The sequence below is a fragment of the Sebastes umbrosus genome, chromosome 17 (genome assembly GCF_015220745.1).
Source record: "Sebastes umbrosus isolate fSebUmb1 chromosome 17, fSebUmb1.pri, whole genome shotgun sequence".
Lineage (NCBI taxonomy): Eukaryota > Metazoa > Chordata > Actinopteri > Perciformes > Sebastidae > Sebastes > Sebastes umbrosus.
Genome location: NC_051285.1, coordinates 455,848 through 472,570, shown reverse-complemented (window position 1 = coordinate 472,570; position 16,723 = coordinate 455,848). Strand labels below are relative to the sequence as shown.

Below are 16,723 nucleotides of genomic sequence, written 5' to 3'. Positions count from 1 at the left end.
TTACAACATCGGCCACCCTATCTTTAAGTCTGAGTTATGGTCTGCGCCGTCTGACAAAGGGGTTTTGTTTGGTGACCCTGGTACCGAACATTTGTTCAGGAATGTGTGGCCTTTGCTTCTCCAGAGTGAGCTAACCGGTAAAGCTCAGGATGTGTACACATCTTTGTCATCTGAGTTAAGTATTGACTATGAGGAAGTCAAAGCCGCTGTGCTTAGGGCTAACGAGGCATACCGCCAAAAATTCAGCCAGTCAAAGAAAGACTTATGTTGAGTTTGGCCGCGTAAAAGAATTTCTGTTTGAACGCCGGTGCCACTCTAAAAATGTCACAGACTTTAACAAACTGCGTGACTTAATACTTTTAGAAGAATTAGTGTTTTTAATTAGTGAAAGTTAAACACCTCTTGTGGAGGAATTTTGAGAGCAATTTATTGGAGACTGAAAAAGTGGACCGGAGACCAGGAATGACTTACACTGGAGGTTTATTTATGTCTTGAATTCAAGGAGAATCTAGTCAGAAAATACAAGTGATCAAGTGTGTCGCTAACTCAATTCTGAATACGCCGGAGGGGACTTTTTACCCTCCTCCATGTGCACAGGCAGCGATAACCCAAATATGGTCTTTCTCTACTAAACAACACATGCCTCAGATATTAGTGAGACAGAAACAACTGAGAATGTGTCTGTCAGAAATGCTTTAAGTCTATGTGTGCATGTCTGCAACTGTTGTGTGACATTCTCCCCCCCCCCTTTGCGCCTACCTTGGGAGGTAGACAAGAAAACAGGCTGGCCGATTATCAGAGGTCTTCAACATGTACCGGGGGGTAGTGAGACACGGCTAGAGACTGACCAGTGACCTGGGGTACCCAGCAAATGGTTTCAATATACTGTATATATTACAGAGGGAAGGGTGGGGGTCCCTTTCCTAACAATTATTCCGTAACACCTCTCATTTTTTGTGATGTACTTGTAAATTGTTAAAATGCTTGATGATGCTGGCACGTAACTCTTTATTGACCAGTCCGTAGATAATGGGGTTGATGGCTGGTGGTATTATGATAAACAGGATGCTGAGGAACTTCTTGATATTCTGTGAGAGTGAGGGGAACCTATAACTCACAATTATGATCACTGCAGCTATTCCGTACAGCAAATACACAACAAGGTGCGGTGCACACGTCTGAAAGGCCTTACTGCGGACGGTGCTGTCAGCTCGGCCTAGTTTTACAGAAACATGCAGGATTCTGATGTAGGAGAAAGCGATGATGAGGAAGACGCTTGTGTTCAAAACCAGGTCGAGAACAAACCTAGAAAAACATAAAGAAAATGACAAATATTCAGTCAGTTAAATATCATGTAACATAATGTTCAACAACATACTGTCTGTATGTCTGTTGCTTCATCATAAATGAATGCACTGACCATAGATGTTACTTTTGGGGGTTGGACTGCAGGCCAACAACAGGACAGCACGGTCGCTGCAGTAGACGTGTTTGATGGTGTTACCACACAGTGGGACATTCATGTGGAAGGAGAAGAGCACAGCAATACTCAGCAGAGCAACAAACCAGGCCAGGGAGCAGCAGCAGTACAGCCGAGCTGATGTCATGATGGCGTGATACCTGAGTGGTTCACACACAGCGATGTACCTGCAGAGGGAGAGCACTGTTAAAGACATTACAGTTATTACAGTTATTATAACATATATTTTGACAGGATCTCATCTGTTTCTGTATGCACTAAAAATATCCTGAAGTGGCTTTTATACTTGGGAGGAAGGCAATGGTGGTGACATTCAGCAAAGGTCCTTTCATAACCCTTTATATAACCCCAGTAACAAAACAACAGCACCAAAAACATCAGCCTGATCTGTAAAATGAGAATTTGAGATGCCGTCTCAGTCAGTCTCTACCATTTATGGTTGACAGTGAAAGACTTGAATCAGTGACTAATTCTCTCGATGTGCTGATGCGTTTCGATACCTGTCATAGGCCATCACAGACAGAATTGTCTGCGCTGCGACGGCATACGTGAGCACAGTGAAGGCCTGGGCGATGGCCGGGATGTAGGCGATCTTCTTCTGGCCCGTCAAGAAGTGTATCATGAGGCGAGGCACCACCGCCGTAGCGCCCATCAGATTACAGACTACCAGATTACAAACCATTACGAACATGGGTCTGTGCAGCTTCTTGTCCATGACAATGACGCACAGCACCACGCCATTCGCCAACAGCACTACCATGTAGTGAAGCAGAGCCAGGAAGAACAGGAAGGCGCCGCAGCCTCGTGGTACGTAGAAGCCCTCCAGCTCGAACACGATAGGCTGTTTGAGAGGAGTTACCATAGTTACGTTTTCCATCCAAAACAGTGTTCTGTAAAAGACAAGTTCATCAATAACCCTCCCAACAGATAACAACTTTCAGACATCAGGGATAATAATAATAACTTTAGACTTATAATCACGTTAACAAAAGAGTTCTTGGCCTCTGACATTTGTCTTTCTTTGTAATTCTTAACTAAATGAAATAGATCACACAGTATTACCTGCAGTAAAACAGACAACTGACACTTAATGAACAAATGTCTCAGAGCAATTCAGTATTTCATCAAACACACAGAAATAAAAGAACTAAAGGTAATGTCTCATGATCACAACACTATAAAGGTTCTTGTGAAAAGCCTAAAGCGTCCTGTTATGTCTTCCCATCGTCTCGTCAGAGCGTTGATGATGCTTTGACTCGTCGAGGAGAGTGTGTTCTCTTTTAATGATTCTACTCTGTGCTCCGAGTGTCCATCAGTAATGCCGATCCCCGTCACGTTACCATCGAAACATCAACCCCGCCCGCTGCGGCTCGTTTCTGAAGCTGGCACTAAGACTGAACATTTGACTCTGATTTTAAAATGATTACTTACTAAGAAAGTTATGTAGTTAGAGAAACATGTTGCCGTTTAATTCTTTAAATGTCATTTTACGATGCTTAGGGCTGTCATGAATACCATTTTTGGGCTTCGGAGCTTTGGTAGTAATCAATAGCGAACTTTTGAATCTTCGGCCAGGGGGGTGGGGTGTCGCAGTACCCTCTCGGTAAGTAGAAGTAGGCAGCACAGACTTTTGTCATTAAAGCAGCACAATCCTTTTACACAATTAGAAGATTCCCCCACACATGCTTTTTCAAACAGAAATATCATGATGAGTCCGCACACCCCTCTTTCCTCACTCAGTCTCTTGCCAGCCCTCTCCCCATGAACGCCGCTGTTTTGAGGCTGCTGTCTCCGCGTCCTACGCACCGTCGATCCCGGCAGTGCCCGGCTTCCTTTCGGCCAATTCGGTCTGAGCCTTGCATGGGTTTTGCTCCGACATAACCAAGGGGCAACGAGGGCCCTTGGTTTGTGTCCATGTCATGACTTGGGAAAGACTCAGCCAGACATTTCTCCGTTCTCGGCTGAGATGGACGGCATAGCGCTGCAACACGGGGGACTGCTCATTGTTCCGACGGCCCGTTTGTCAGAAAATACAAATTCTCCATGCAACAAACAGAAGCACATGGCTAATTATTATGCAGAATGACGTTATCGGACCTTCCCCTCTCGTTGCCTTGAATGCCTTTGTTGGTTTGGTTGGTTAAGTTTAGGCATGAGGAGTCATATTAGTTAGGTTTAGGTTAAGAATATCAGGGTTAGCCAATCAAAGGCAGAGTAGAGAGAGTCATGCCTTTGACATGGTAAGAAAAAACAATATCACAACCGGGCAGGTCCGATGACGTCATTTTTCATAGTAATTAGCCATGTGCTTCTGTTTGGGAAAGAGGGCTGTCAGGTGATTTTCAAACTATTGGGGTTTCGTAATAATGTGCTGTAGGAATAATGGCATGGCACCACAACACGTGCCTTTAGGTTTGATTAAAGGCATTCATTTCTAAGGATTCTGTTATTCTACAGTATTGTTGTTTGTATTGTTATTCGTTAATGAATAAAAAGCATTTTCCAAAAGGTTTGGTGGGTTTTATGCATGTCTGTAATCCTGAGGGGTTCAAACAAAAACAATAACGAATATCCGAATACCAAAATTGAAAATCGATATAGTACGTATGTTTGGGTCCAGCCCTGTGAGCAACACAAACCAATTTCCAGCTTACGTGAAACATTGACAACATGTAAAAGGTTGGGGGCCAGTGATTGTGAGTGAAATCAAAACAAAGATATACAGTATGTTTTATTTTTTGATGGTTGAAAGTAGTTACAGACCGGAGAAATGGGGAAAGAGCTTGACCACCAGCCCAGGAGTATGCATAAGACCCTAAATAATATGTGATACTGAGATGTGCTAGGTTATTGAAAACGTTGCAAGCAGGTAAAACAGGTTTTAAAACAATTCTTACAGTTTAGGAAATGATCCGGAATACAATGACCTAAAGAAGTTAAGCCCCTCTCATTTTATTATGACATACTTGTAGATTGTTAAAATGCTTGATGATGCCGGCACGTAACTCTTTATTGACCAATCCGTAGATAATGGGGTTGATGGCTGGTGGTATTATGATAAACAGGATGCTTAAGAACTTCTTGATATTCTGTGAGAGTGAGGGGAACCTATAACTCACAACTATGATCACTGTAGCTATTCCGTACAGCAAATACACAACAAGGTGTGGTGCGCACGTCTGAAAGGCCTTACTGCGGACGGTGCTGTCAGCTCGGCCTAGTTTTACAGAAACATGCAGGATTCTGATGTAGGAAAAAGCGATGATGAGGAAGACGCTTGTGTTCACAGACCAGGTCAAGGACAAACCTAGAAAAACAAATGACAAATATTCAGTCAGTTAAGTATCATGTAAACCTTTTACCTTATTCTATCCATTTGCCTAATTTCACCCACAAACTGAATTTGCTGAACACCAGCTGATGAGGGCTGTGGATAAGACATAATGTTCAACAACATACTGTCTGTATGTCTGTTGCTTCATCATAAATGAATGCACTGACCATAGATGTTACTCATGGGGGTTGGACTGCAGGCCAACAACAGGACAGCACGGTTGCTGCAGTAGACGTGTTTGATGGTGTTACCACACAGTGGGACATTCATGTGGAAGGAGAAGAGCACAGCAATACTCAGCAGAGCAACAAACCAGGCCAGGGAGCAGCAGCAGTACAGCCGAGCTGATGTCATGATGGCGTGATACCTGAGGGGTTCACACACAGCGATGTACCTGCAGAGGGAGAGCACTGTTAAAGACATCAGAAAACATCCTCGGCTTTTTACAGTTCAACTATATTTTAACAGGATCTTAGCATCTAAAACTGTTTGTGCACGAAGAAGTTGGCCGGCTGGTGGAGGATATATACTGTATATACCGATCAGCCATAACATTCAGACCACTGACAGGAGAAGTGAATAACATTGATTATCTGGTTACCATGGCACCTGGCAGTGGGGTGGAGGGGATATATTAGACAGCAAGGGAACATTTTGAACTTTGTGTTGGAAGCAGAAAAAATGGGCCAGCGTCAGGATATGAGCTAAGGATAGTGCTGGCTAGACGACCCGGTCAGAGCATCTCCAGAACTGCAGCTCTTGTGGGATGTTCCCGGTCTGCATGCCCATAACCCATTGATAACCCTTTATATAACCCCAGTAACAAAACAACAGCACCAAAAACATCAGCCTGGTCTGTAAAATGAGAATTTGAGATGCCTTCTCAGTCAGTCTCTACCATTTATGCATCACAGTGAAAGACTTGAATCAGGGACTAATTCTCTCGATGTGCTGATGCGTTTCGATACCTGTCATAGGCCATCACAACCAGAATTGTCTGCGCTGCGAAGCCATACGTGTGCACAAAGAAGCCCTGGGCGATGGCCGGGATGTAGGCGATCTTCTTCTGGCCCGTCAAGAAGTGTATCATGAGGCGAGGCACCACCGCCGTAGCGCCCATCAGATTACAGACTACCAGATTACAAACCATTACAAACATGGGTCTGTGCAGCTTCTTATCCATGACAATGACGCACAGCACCACGCCATTCGCCAACAGCACTACCATGTAGTGAAGCAGAGCCAGGAAGAACAGGAAGGCGCCGTAGCCTCGTGGTACGTAGAAGCCCTCCAGCTCGAACACAATAGGCTGTTTGAGAGGAGTTACCATAGTTACGTTCTCCATCCAAAACAATGCAGTTCTGTAAAAGACAAGTTCATCAATAACCCTCCCAACAGATAACAACTTTCAGACATCAGGGATAATAATAATAACTTTAGACTTATAATCACGTTAACAAAAGAGTTCTTGGCCTCTGACAGTTGTCTTTCTTTGTAATTCTTAACTAAATGAAATAGATCACACAGTATTACCTGCAGTAAAACAGACAACTGACACTTAATGAACAGATGTCTCAGAGCAATTCAGTATTTCATCAAACACACAGAAATAAAAGAACTAAAGGTAATGTCTCATGATCACAACACTATAAAGGTTCTTGTGAAAAGCCTAAAGCGTCCTGTTGTGTCTTCCCATCGTCTCGTCAGAGCGTTGATGATGCTCTGACTCGTCGAGGAGAGTGTGTTCTCTTTTAATGATTCTACTCTGTGCTCCGAGTGTCCATCAGTAATGCGGTTACTCCTCTTAAAGCTATAGCTTACCTCCAATTCTCTCTGCAAAATGGACAAGCCATACTGTCCACGTCTTCCTCGCCACCCGCGAGTCCATATAACGTTACGCACCAGCCTCTTTTTTACAGACGTTCTGCCTTGTGATCACTCAGGTCACGGCTGACGATCGGGCCGTACGGTGTGATCACTCAGGTCGCGGCTGAGGATCGGACCGTACAGTGCGATCGCTCAGGTCACGGCTGAGGATCGGACCGTACGGTGCGATCGCTCAGGTCGCGGCTGAGGATCGGACCGTACGGTGTGATCGCTCAGGTCGCGGCTGACGATCGGACCGTACAGTGTGATCGCTCAGGTCGCGGCTGACGATCAGCAAGACAACATGTCCCATAACGGCCGCCACCTTCCTGTGGTCTGCTAGCTGAGGGAAACGGTGCAGGATCACAATGACGTAGCCAGACACCAGAAGGACGATGTAGATGACCAGGTGGGTGGCGCAGGTCTGCAGCGCTTTGCTGTTCAACACCTTGTTCTTACTGCGCACGCACACCGCGGCGATCTTCAGGTAGGTGAGCGTCACGCTGCCGACGGAGGAGCCCATCAGGACCACCGTGTAGCCCAGGCCGTAGATGTTATTGACGAGGACGCTTTCACACGACAGCTTGAACAAGGAGGCGTTGTCGCAGAACAAGTTGAATATAACCGACCTGCAGCGCGACAGGCGGACGCTGAGGCCCACGAGGACCGCCACCAGCACCAAGGCCGTCCCCCACGCCGCTGCCGACAGATCCACCACCATCTGGTTGGTCATGATGGTGGCGTATCGCAGCGGGTTGCAGATGGCCACCTAGCAGTCGAAGGCCATGATCATGAGCACGGTGTGAGAAGCACTCGCATGGAGATGAACACAGAAGGCCTGAACGGCACAGTCGATGTAATGAACGGACCGGACCGAGTCTGATATCAGAAGATCTCTGAGTACATGAAGGATAATTATGGAGGCCCCGAACACATCGTTAATACTCATGTTGCAGAAGAGCAGGTACATGGGCTGCTGGAGGCTCCTCTCCCTGAAGATCAGCACCACCAGGCCCACGTTGGACACCATGATGAAGATGTACATGAGGAGGAGGAGGATGAAGGCAGGAATGAAGGACTGGTGGCTGATCTTTAACCCCTCCAGGGTTACAACATCCCCACCAAAAGAGCTGTTTTCCATATCTCATCTGTCACATAGCAATAAAGACTTTAGTGTAGATAACTGTGTTGTTATATGTATATGGAGTTATAGTAAACTGTGACTCTTTAAAAACACCTTAATAAAGTTATCAGTGAATCTAAACCTCTCAATAACATGCTGTCATTTCACACATGATGTTACTCTGAACTGAATTAGTTAGAGAAGCATCCAACATATTACGTCAGTGTGCCTTTGTTTTGTTTTTTTCTTCATTTATTAAAGTTTGATTCACCTGAATTACAAAAACATTTCATCACATAAAATGTCATTTAAAGAAACCTGGGTTAGATTAACAGAGGAGGGATCCGTCTCCCAGGACAGACGTACATTCATGTTCATGTTTCACAAACTATCTTCCATTCACCTCTAATGTAGAAGACACATATAACATAAATCTAGAACTATCTATGATTTGGGTGAACCTAGCCTTTAAAGTAAGTGAGTGGAAAGTGTTGTTCACAGTAGATTAGATATGTGGAGTGAAGTGAGAACTCTTTTATAAGCTGCTGCAGTAAATGAAGGATACACGCGTCTCACAACATGCTGTTAATTCATCAAACACACAGTTTAGATTACATTTAGATTTAAACAGAGCGGAGCTGCTGAGGGCTAACAGGCTGCTAACACAGACCCTCCTGCCAACTCCGACCAGAAGTGAAACTGCAGACGCTTTTATCGGCTGCATCAGTCAGACGGGTCAACTGTTGCTTGGCAACCGCTGATGAATCATCATGTGTACCTGTTGTAGGTTAATTTAAGATATTGGCATAAAGAGCGGGAAACAGATATTATTGGTCAACAATTTTCAACCAAATGGTTTGTCATTTTCTTGCTATCCTCAAACATCCATTTATTTCTTGAGTATTTGTGGCAGTATTTTCAGTACGGATGGAAAAACGATTTCTAAACAGATGTTTTAATGCCAGAATTGATTTATATCTGCTTCATCTGAGTCTATGTGGAGGTAGAAGGAAGTTACCGCTTTTATTGTGGTAGTCTGAGTAACATGGCGTCTTATCCGTTCCGTATCCATCAACCAAAACCAAAATGAAGTTAGAGGAAGTAGACACGTGGGACTACGTCCGCTTTTCAAAATAAAGTGTTAACAAAAGGAACTGTATATACAAAATACATCTATGGAAATCAGATGAATGGATTATATTCAGCAGAAGTATAAAACATTATACATTAGACAATACCACTAATTTGTGAGGGAAATGTCTTTATTCTTTTTTTGGGTTGCTGGAAAAAAAATGTGTTTATTATATTTTTGCTGTAGTTCTGCATCTAAACAAATAACATAAGAGATAACAGAAGTGAAACAGATGTGACGGGAGAGACTTAGAAAGTGGACCTCCTCCGTATCAACAATAAAACTATGTATAGGAAGAAGACATATATTTATATACAACCAATGTGCCGCCGGTCTTTCAGAGGCTGTAGCGGGCTCAGTTTTAAAGTTATAGTGAAGATACTGGTATCATATGAAACTAGAAATCCTAACGAATCCATCGGTACTAACCATGATATGTGAATGTAAATGGGTTCTATGGGTACCCACGAGTCTCCCCTTTACAGACATGCCCACTTTATGATAATCACATGCAGTTTGGGGCAAGTCATAGTAAAGTCAGCACACTGACACACTGACAGCTGTTGTTGCCTGTTGGGCTGCAGTTTGCCATGTTATGATTGGAGCATATTGTTTTATGCTAAATGCAGTACCTGTGAGGGTTTCTGGTTTCTTTTGTGTTGTTAATTGATTTCCAATAATAAATATATACATACATTTACATAAAGCAGCATATTTACCCACTCGCATGTTGATAAGAGGAATAAATATTTGACAAATCTTCCTTTAAGGTTCATGTTGAACAGATAAATAAATGAGGATTACTTTGTGATTATTAACTCTGGACAATCATCTATCATCTTTGTATTCCTCATTGCAATAAATTGATTGAGGGGTGGTGATTGTATTTACATTATAATGATGGAAAAACCTTTCTGAACTGGAACAATCGTGACAAGAATTTCCGTATCTCTTTAGACTGAACCCCGTAGATGATGGGGTTGAGGGTGCCGGGGACGATATGAAACAGAATGGAAACAAGTTTCCTGTAGTCTGAGTACTGAGGGAAGCGATGCATGGAGATAATGAGGATTCCAGATAATGCCATCATTAGATATACAAAGAGATGAGTGCTGCAGGTCTTCAGGGCTTTACTGTTCAAAGACTTGTTGTTGCTGGTCAGACAGACTACTGTGATCTTGGTATAGGTGAGAACCATGCAGCCTATAGAGCCTGTGAACAGGACCACGGTGAACGTGAGGCCGTAGACATTATTAATAAACACACTGTCACAGGAGAGTTTAAACAGCGAGGCGTTGTCACAGTTGGGGTTTGTGATCAGAGTCCTGCATCGGTTCAGTCGTACGGTCAGACCGAGCAGAATGACCACCAAAACAAAGGCCATCCCCCAGGCGGAAACTGTCAGCTTGATCACCATTTTGTTGGTCATTATGGTTGCGTAGCGCAGGGGATTACAGATGGCCACGTATCTGTCAAAGGCCATAATCATGAGCACTGTGTGGGAAGTGGTGCCGAACATGTGTGAGAGGAAAGCTTGGACCACACATTCATAATAACTGATGAGGCGCTCGGAGGGAGGCAACAACATGTCGACGAGCAAACGAGGCACCAACATAGAATTCCCAAGGATGTCATTAACTGGCAGGTTGCAGAAAAGGAGGTACATGGGCTGGTGGAGGTTCTTGTCAAAGAAAACCAGGATCATAATGCCAACATTAGTTAACATAATAATTAAGTAGGAGAAAAAGAAAAAGAGAAATACAGGGTACACTAAATCTTCTGTGACCTTTAACCCCTCCAGTTGGAGGGTCAAACTGTTGTAGGTGTAGTTTTCCATCAACCTGAAACAAAAGACACAAAAGGGGAATGTGATGTGTCACATGAGTCATAAAGTCTTTCAGTACAAGATACAAGATGTCAGTTTGTGTAAATGTAAACCAAGGAGAGATTTGAAATGTTCAGTGGTTAAATAATTAAAGCGTTAAATATTACCTTTAATTTCTCGTGCTGTGCCTGTAGCCACCAAACACTCAGCAGCCAACCCTCTGCCAGAAGACCACAACCTCTGTCAGTTTTAAAAGAGATGTAGTCAAGGGTGGGGGTAAGTCGTCAAGCTGGTAGCCATAGGCAACGTCGCTTAACTAATTGATGAAGGTTGGCAGTGGTTGTAGTTGTAATTCAAATGTAAAGGTTAGGGATGCACCGATACCACTTTTTTTCAGACAGAGTACAAGTACTCACATTTGGGTACTCGCCGATACCGAGTACCGATACGAGTACTTCTCTGTGCCTAAAGACCCTCGTTAACAGCCAGCTGGAGGGTGTGAGCGACACACGGCAGGCTGGGGAGTCCCGCATACGAGGCGGTGCGCCGCCACCGGCTCTAGGTCGACATGAAAAGGCTCGGGGCGAAGGTGGCTCGTGATCACAGCTTTACAGCGCTCTCGTACCTCGCCGCACCGTGACGGGGCTCCCTGTTCGCGGTGCGACTGTCGACCGGGGCGGGTTGTCCTCAGTGCGCCCCAACCGCGTCGTGCTGCGACCCACGTGAAAGGCGCCAGGGGTCCGTGGCGTTCTCGGCAACCCACCAGACTCGTCTTGAAACACAGACCAAGGTGTCTAACGCCCGCGCGAGTCAGAGGGTGCAAGCAAAACACCATGGCGCAATGAAAGTGAGGGCCGGCACACGCCAGCTGAGGTGGGATCCTGGCCCAGCGGTGAGGGGCGCACCATGGGCGAGGTGGAGCGTGAGGACCCAAAAGATGGTGACGAGAGGTTAACGTCACGCTGCTGTAAAGTGGTATCGATGCCGTTGTATCGGAGCCGTTTTGTGGGTACGAGTACATGAGCACAGTATCGGACCCGATACCCGAGGCTGGTATCGGTATCGGTGCATCCCTAGTAATGGTATTGCTGAGAAGTTGATGAAATCATTATCCGGGTGGCATCCATTAGTTCAAATTCGAATGATGATTTATTGCACGTGAATGTAACTTTGAGAAGACAGAATTGCTTATTAAGCAGAAGAAAGTCTAAGTTATGTTCCCCCAGGTTCAAACCAAAATGTTACAATCAGAAGTAACAAGGCAAAAGTGAGCATAGCTCACATACCCCCCCCCCCCCACCCACCCCCCCGCTCAGTGCTGGACCTCTACTAAAGTAGGGCCAAAGGTTTTGCCCTTTTGGAACTAATGGAATTAGTTAGAGGTACACCCCTCCACTCTGCTGGGGTCTGCTGAAACAGGGTGTTCATGCACGCTAAAGAGCGCACATCCTGCGAGGGATGACTTTTCTTCCTGCTTCATAGTCAGATCCAGACTGCTTCCAGAAGTTTGGTTGACGGAGTCATGGTACACTTGTGATGAAAAAGGTTCAAGAAGTCCATTGGTCTAATTCAGGATGCCAACACTAGCAAGAGTTCCTAAGACCCAAGTCTGCACCTCCCAAACCTTAGTCAGGCTGCTTGGTCTTGGGGTGTGTTGTTCTTTTACAAACACCTGACTCTTTTGGGGAAAAAGAGGTTGCCTCCTGTTGTCTGGAACCTGCACTCGGCCCAAAGCACAGCTCTTATCCACCCGATCTTGAGCTTTTATCTCCTGAACTTGTTTCTCAGACTCTGCCTGAGCTCATTTTGTCAAAGGTCTCTGCTAAAGTCTGGTGCTCTCTGGCCTTTTTGCCTCTCCTGACTCCTGTGATTCTCCAGCATCCCATTCTTCTGATCCCAGTCCTTCTGGTTCCAATCTCTCATGGTTCAGATGGCTTGTTTCTGAAGTTGCCAGACTGCCTGGTCCTGTTGGTACCTTTGTACCTGAGTTGTTCTTCTGCCAATATCTGACTCTCTTTGGCCCAAAAAGTATTTGACTTGCCCCAAAGACTTGTGATCCACCCTGAATATTTGATCCCTGAGTTAACATAGTTGAAAGACTGTTTCACATGCTGCTGAGTGGACTGGACCGCATTCATGGACCTGACGTCCCTATTTACCCAGAACTATCTCCGTTTGGCCATCTAGGGGAGAATGTTCTAATTCCGTAAGCTTCCATTCATCTGTTGATCTGTTTCCATGCTTTGGCAAGGTGATGGAGTCTTTGCTGTCACCGTAACAGAGTTATTGACGTTGATTAGTGCAACTGCTGCAGTTTATTGGAGTACTTGATGTATGTGGTGATGGGTGAATGGTCTGAGACAGTGTCCTTCCTGAATGACCCTGCAGAGACTGAGCCTGTAGGTGGACTGTAGGTGAGGTTTACCTCCAGGTTAAGCACTGTTTTAATCTGGCAAAGAGAATGATTCAAGTTTTCACATTACGTGTTTAACTGATGTAAGATGTTAGGCCACGGGTTATGAAATAAAGGTTTAGCTCTCATGATCTGAAACTGACTCGGTTTGGAGGTCAAAACACAGAAAAGATGCTGCTTTAGTGCGGTCGGAGCCAGGAGGCCTCCCTGCTGAGTAATGAAATGTAAATATGACCTCACTGTTTCACCACACATGTTTGTTTGCTGTTGTTACAGTGACAATGTGTTAATTAGTACCAGAAGGAACTCTGCAGGGAAGCTTCAGCAAACCCCCGACCTCCCACCACAACAACCAACTCCAGCTGAACTCAATCAGCAAGCTTCTCTGTGGAGGAAAGTTTCTCTGCTCAGACTCCAACAGATAACATGAAATCAACAGTTGACTCATACAGCTTTGGTCTGAAGATCAAACTAACTTTATGTTGTGACTTTTAAAACACAGTTTAATGATTTTTAAAAACACGGAATGACACAATAGTTTGAATTATATTTATATGAGGCTTTTTGTTTTACCTGTAACATTTGGTTTATGTTTTAATAATTATTAGTCTCAGTCCCCCGCCTTTCACCAGGTGTATAGGAAAACATTTTGTACAATCTGTGACTCAAGGACAGATGGATTGAATCTTTTTATACCCCCGCGACAACCTAGTCGGGGTATATAGCGCTCCGCGTGTCCTTACGTCCTTCCGTCCGTCTGATCGTTCGCGTGTCGCACTTTTGTTTCCGGAGTAGAACTCGGAAACTATTTAACTTAGGAACTTTGTTTGGTCTGATGGTTGACAGTGTGGTGTAGTTGTGCCTTTTGGGGGTTAGAAGTCCAGGGAGCCCATTAGTTAATTAGTTAATGCCCATTAATTCCATTAGTTCCAAAAGGGCAAAACCTTTGGCCCTACTTTAGTGGGGGTCAAGCAGTGAGCAGGGGGGTATGTGAGCTATGCTCACTTTTGCCTTGTTTGATATGCTTGTTCTCCAACTCCTATGTCTGTATAATATGTGTTTTTGTACCATATTTAATACTATATTCACCATTTGTACCACAGGGCACCCAGGAAAGGCTGTATTGCCAGCTGGGCAAAAAAAAGGCAAAGAGGGCAACTGCCCCGGCGCCCCAGACTTCCAGAGGTTGAATCAAATAGATTGGTTTTGGTGATTTGATTAATTGTACATTTATTAGGACATTCGCACCACTAAAGTACAATATCAACTGGATAGGTCCTGCATTATTAGCTAATCTTGTGGCCCCATCCTTTAGAGGCACCGTGTGTCAAAGTAATACTTACTTTTAGCTAGTTTTAGGTTTGTATTCCTAATTAAAGGTGTGTTTGATTAAATTAGCACAGACTAACTGGCACATAGGAAACGTAGGGCCAGGTATAGTCTTCTGTGTTCAAGGTAACGGAGTGCAGGGAGTGTTTGAGGGGTCAGTAGTGGACCAGCAGCAAAGTTTTGGCCCGGGGTCCCCTAATAAGTGAATCCAGCCCTGCATCCAGGTAGTGTGTAGGATCCGGCGGCATCTAGTGGTGAGGTTGCAGGTTGCAACCAACTGAATCTTCTCCCTTGTGCCAAGCGTGTTGGAGAACTATGGTAGCTGATGCGAAAACGTGAAAACGCAAATATCCCCATTTAGCGCCAGTGTTTGGTTTGTTGTTCTGGGCTCTGTGAAGAGGATCCGCTACCTACAGTATATAGATATAAACGCCTCATTCTAAGGTAACGCAAACACTGTCAATAAATAGATCCCCGAAACTCCCAACTCGTCAAATACTGCTATTGGTCAGTGCTCCTCGCCATCCAAGACCGCCGCAAGCGGTACCTCTCTTGCATTACTTTTGGACGGTCCAGGGACGGCGTGTCAATATACGTTACATGCATAGTGTCCTTTTAAAATAAACTGACAGGAAGTTAGGTTAAGGCAACACAACCACTTAGGGGTTGGTTGACGTTAACTTCACGACTCACGTGACTCACAAGGCTGATGATACAGACTAAAGGCTGATGATACAGACTAAAGGCTGATGATACAGACTAAAGGCTGATGATACAGACTAAAGGCTGACGTGACTAAATAAGTCAACGTTACTTTTAGTTTCACATGGGACATGAACACCGGTCTCCTGGTTGAAAGTCTTGAGTTTGTTTGACCCATAAACTTCACCTCCCTCCCGCCCTGAACGGACTCTCATGCTGTTAATACTGTGTCACTTGCTCTGACTGTCGAATAACGCCATGGTGGGTTAACAGTGGAGTTAGCTGAAAGTCCGGTTCGTCCCGTACTGTTGCTAAAGGGCGCCTCCGTGCGTCGGTTGTCGATGCCGAGGGGCGCTGACCAAACGGCGGCATTTGACGAGTTGGGAGTGAGAACAGGTTGTGAAATGCTTCACACTGTTCCTTTAAATTTACTTTAAAAAAACGGTGGCTACAGAAAACGTCCTCCCGTCGCAGCTCTCTGAGCAGCTGCAGATCGTCTTCCTCCCACTGAATTCTGTTGTCAGTTTGATCAACAGGAAGTGACCCAGTCTGAACTGAACATCCATCCATTAATCCAGCCCAGAATCCCCGGGAAGTACGTTAATGTTGGACAATGATTTAAAAAAAAAAAACACCGCGACAGCCTCCTTCCACAAACAAATGTTGTAGAGCCACCTTCGCCCCGAACCTTTTCATGGCGACCTAGAGCCGGTTGCGGCGCACCACCTTGCATGCGGGAATTTAGTAAAAGTCACAATAATTAAGATCACAGCATACGAGTTCACAAAAGAGAAGCTTTGATCTTTGAAGAGTTGTTTGAAGTTGTTTGAATGATTAATTCCCTGAATGAGCCAGCTGGTGATTATGAAACATATTTTATGTTTGCTTTTTAAAGAACACTTCCAGACGTGAATACATTAACCCCCTACTTTACTCACTCTGTTGGCTTCCAGTTCGCTTTAGAATCCATTTTAAGCTCTTGATGTTTGTTTTTAAAGCCATTAACGGCCTCACCCCACCTTATTTGTCCGAGATTTTAACTCTCCGCGAGTATAACAGGGCTTTGCGATCATCGGGTCAGCTTTTTTTAGTCGTCCCGAGGTCGAGGTATGAGCTGTGGGGTGATCGTGCTTTTGCTGTCGCTGCTCCTAAACTATGGAACAAGTTCTGGATGATAATGTGAAGCACTTTGGGTACCTTCTGGTTATTGTAAAGGGCTATACAAATAAATGTTGACTGATAAAAATGTTGATTATGTTTTTCGTTGAGTTTAGACACTTTCTTTTAAAAGCTGAAACAGAGAATTGTTCATTTAGTTTAGCCGTTGTAATGATTGTTAGCTGTTACTGTAATAAGTGCACAGTATTGTGTTAAAGGCCACACTGCCTCGTTGCATGTGTGCGGTCCTTGTATACCTGTGTTATTACTGTTGGGCTGTAATGAGAGTCCTGGAGGCCTCGGAGCTCCCTGGTGTCTCGGTGACCTGCAGGTTAATAGAATTAAAAGCTGCAGTGAGGCG

The 16,723-nt window shown here is 44.7% G+C and overlaps 3 protein-coding genes and 1 pseudogene across 4 annotated transcripts in view; 1 reads left to right on the top strand and 3 right to left on the bottom strand.

Moving 5' to 3' along the window:
* slco2b1 (solute carrier organic anion transporter family, member 2B1) overlaps positions 1-16,723 on the top strand; it is a 58,250-nt gene that overhangs the window by 6,694 nt on the left and 34,833 nt on the right. The gene's annotated exons all lie outside the window — the stretch shown is intronic.
* LOC119475580 (olfactory receptor 10H1-like) lies at positions 5,566-6,191 on the bottom strand. The gene has a single exon (XM_037748416.1). The coding sequence runs from the start codon at positions 6,157-6,159 to the stop codon at positions 5,749-5,751; it is 411 nt and encodes a 136-aa protein (XP_037604344.1). The 5' UTR covers positions 6,160-6,191; the 3' UTR covers positions 5,566-5,748.
* On the bottom strand, positions 6,751-7,821 carry LOC119475579 (annotated as a pseudogene).
* On the bottom strand, positions 9,822-10,775 carry LOC119475581 (olfactory receptor 52N5-like). Its single transcript, XM_037748417.1, has one exon. It carries the CDS (start codon positions 10,770-10,772, stop codon positions 9,828-9,830), a length of 945 nt encoding a protein of 314 aa, XP_037604345.1. The 5' UTR covers positions 10,773-10,775; the 3' UTR covers positions 9,822-9,827.

Coding starts and splice junctions, on each gene's coding strand:
- LOC119475580 (XM_037748416.1), bottom strand. CDS start 6,159: ATGGAGAACGTAACTATGGTAACTCCTCTCAAACAGCCTATTGTGTTC.
- LOC119475581 (XM_037748417.1), bottom strand. CDS start 10,772: ATGGAAAACTACACCTACAACAGTTTGACCCTCCAACTGGAGGGGTTA.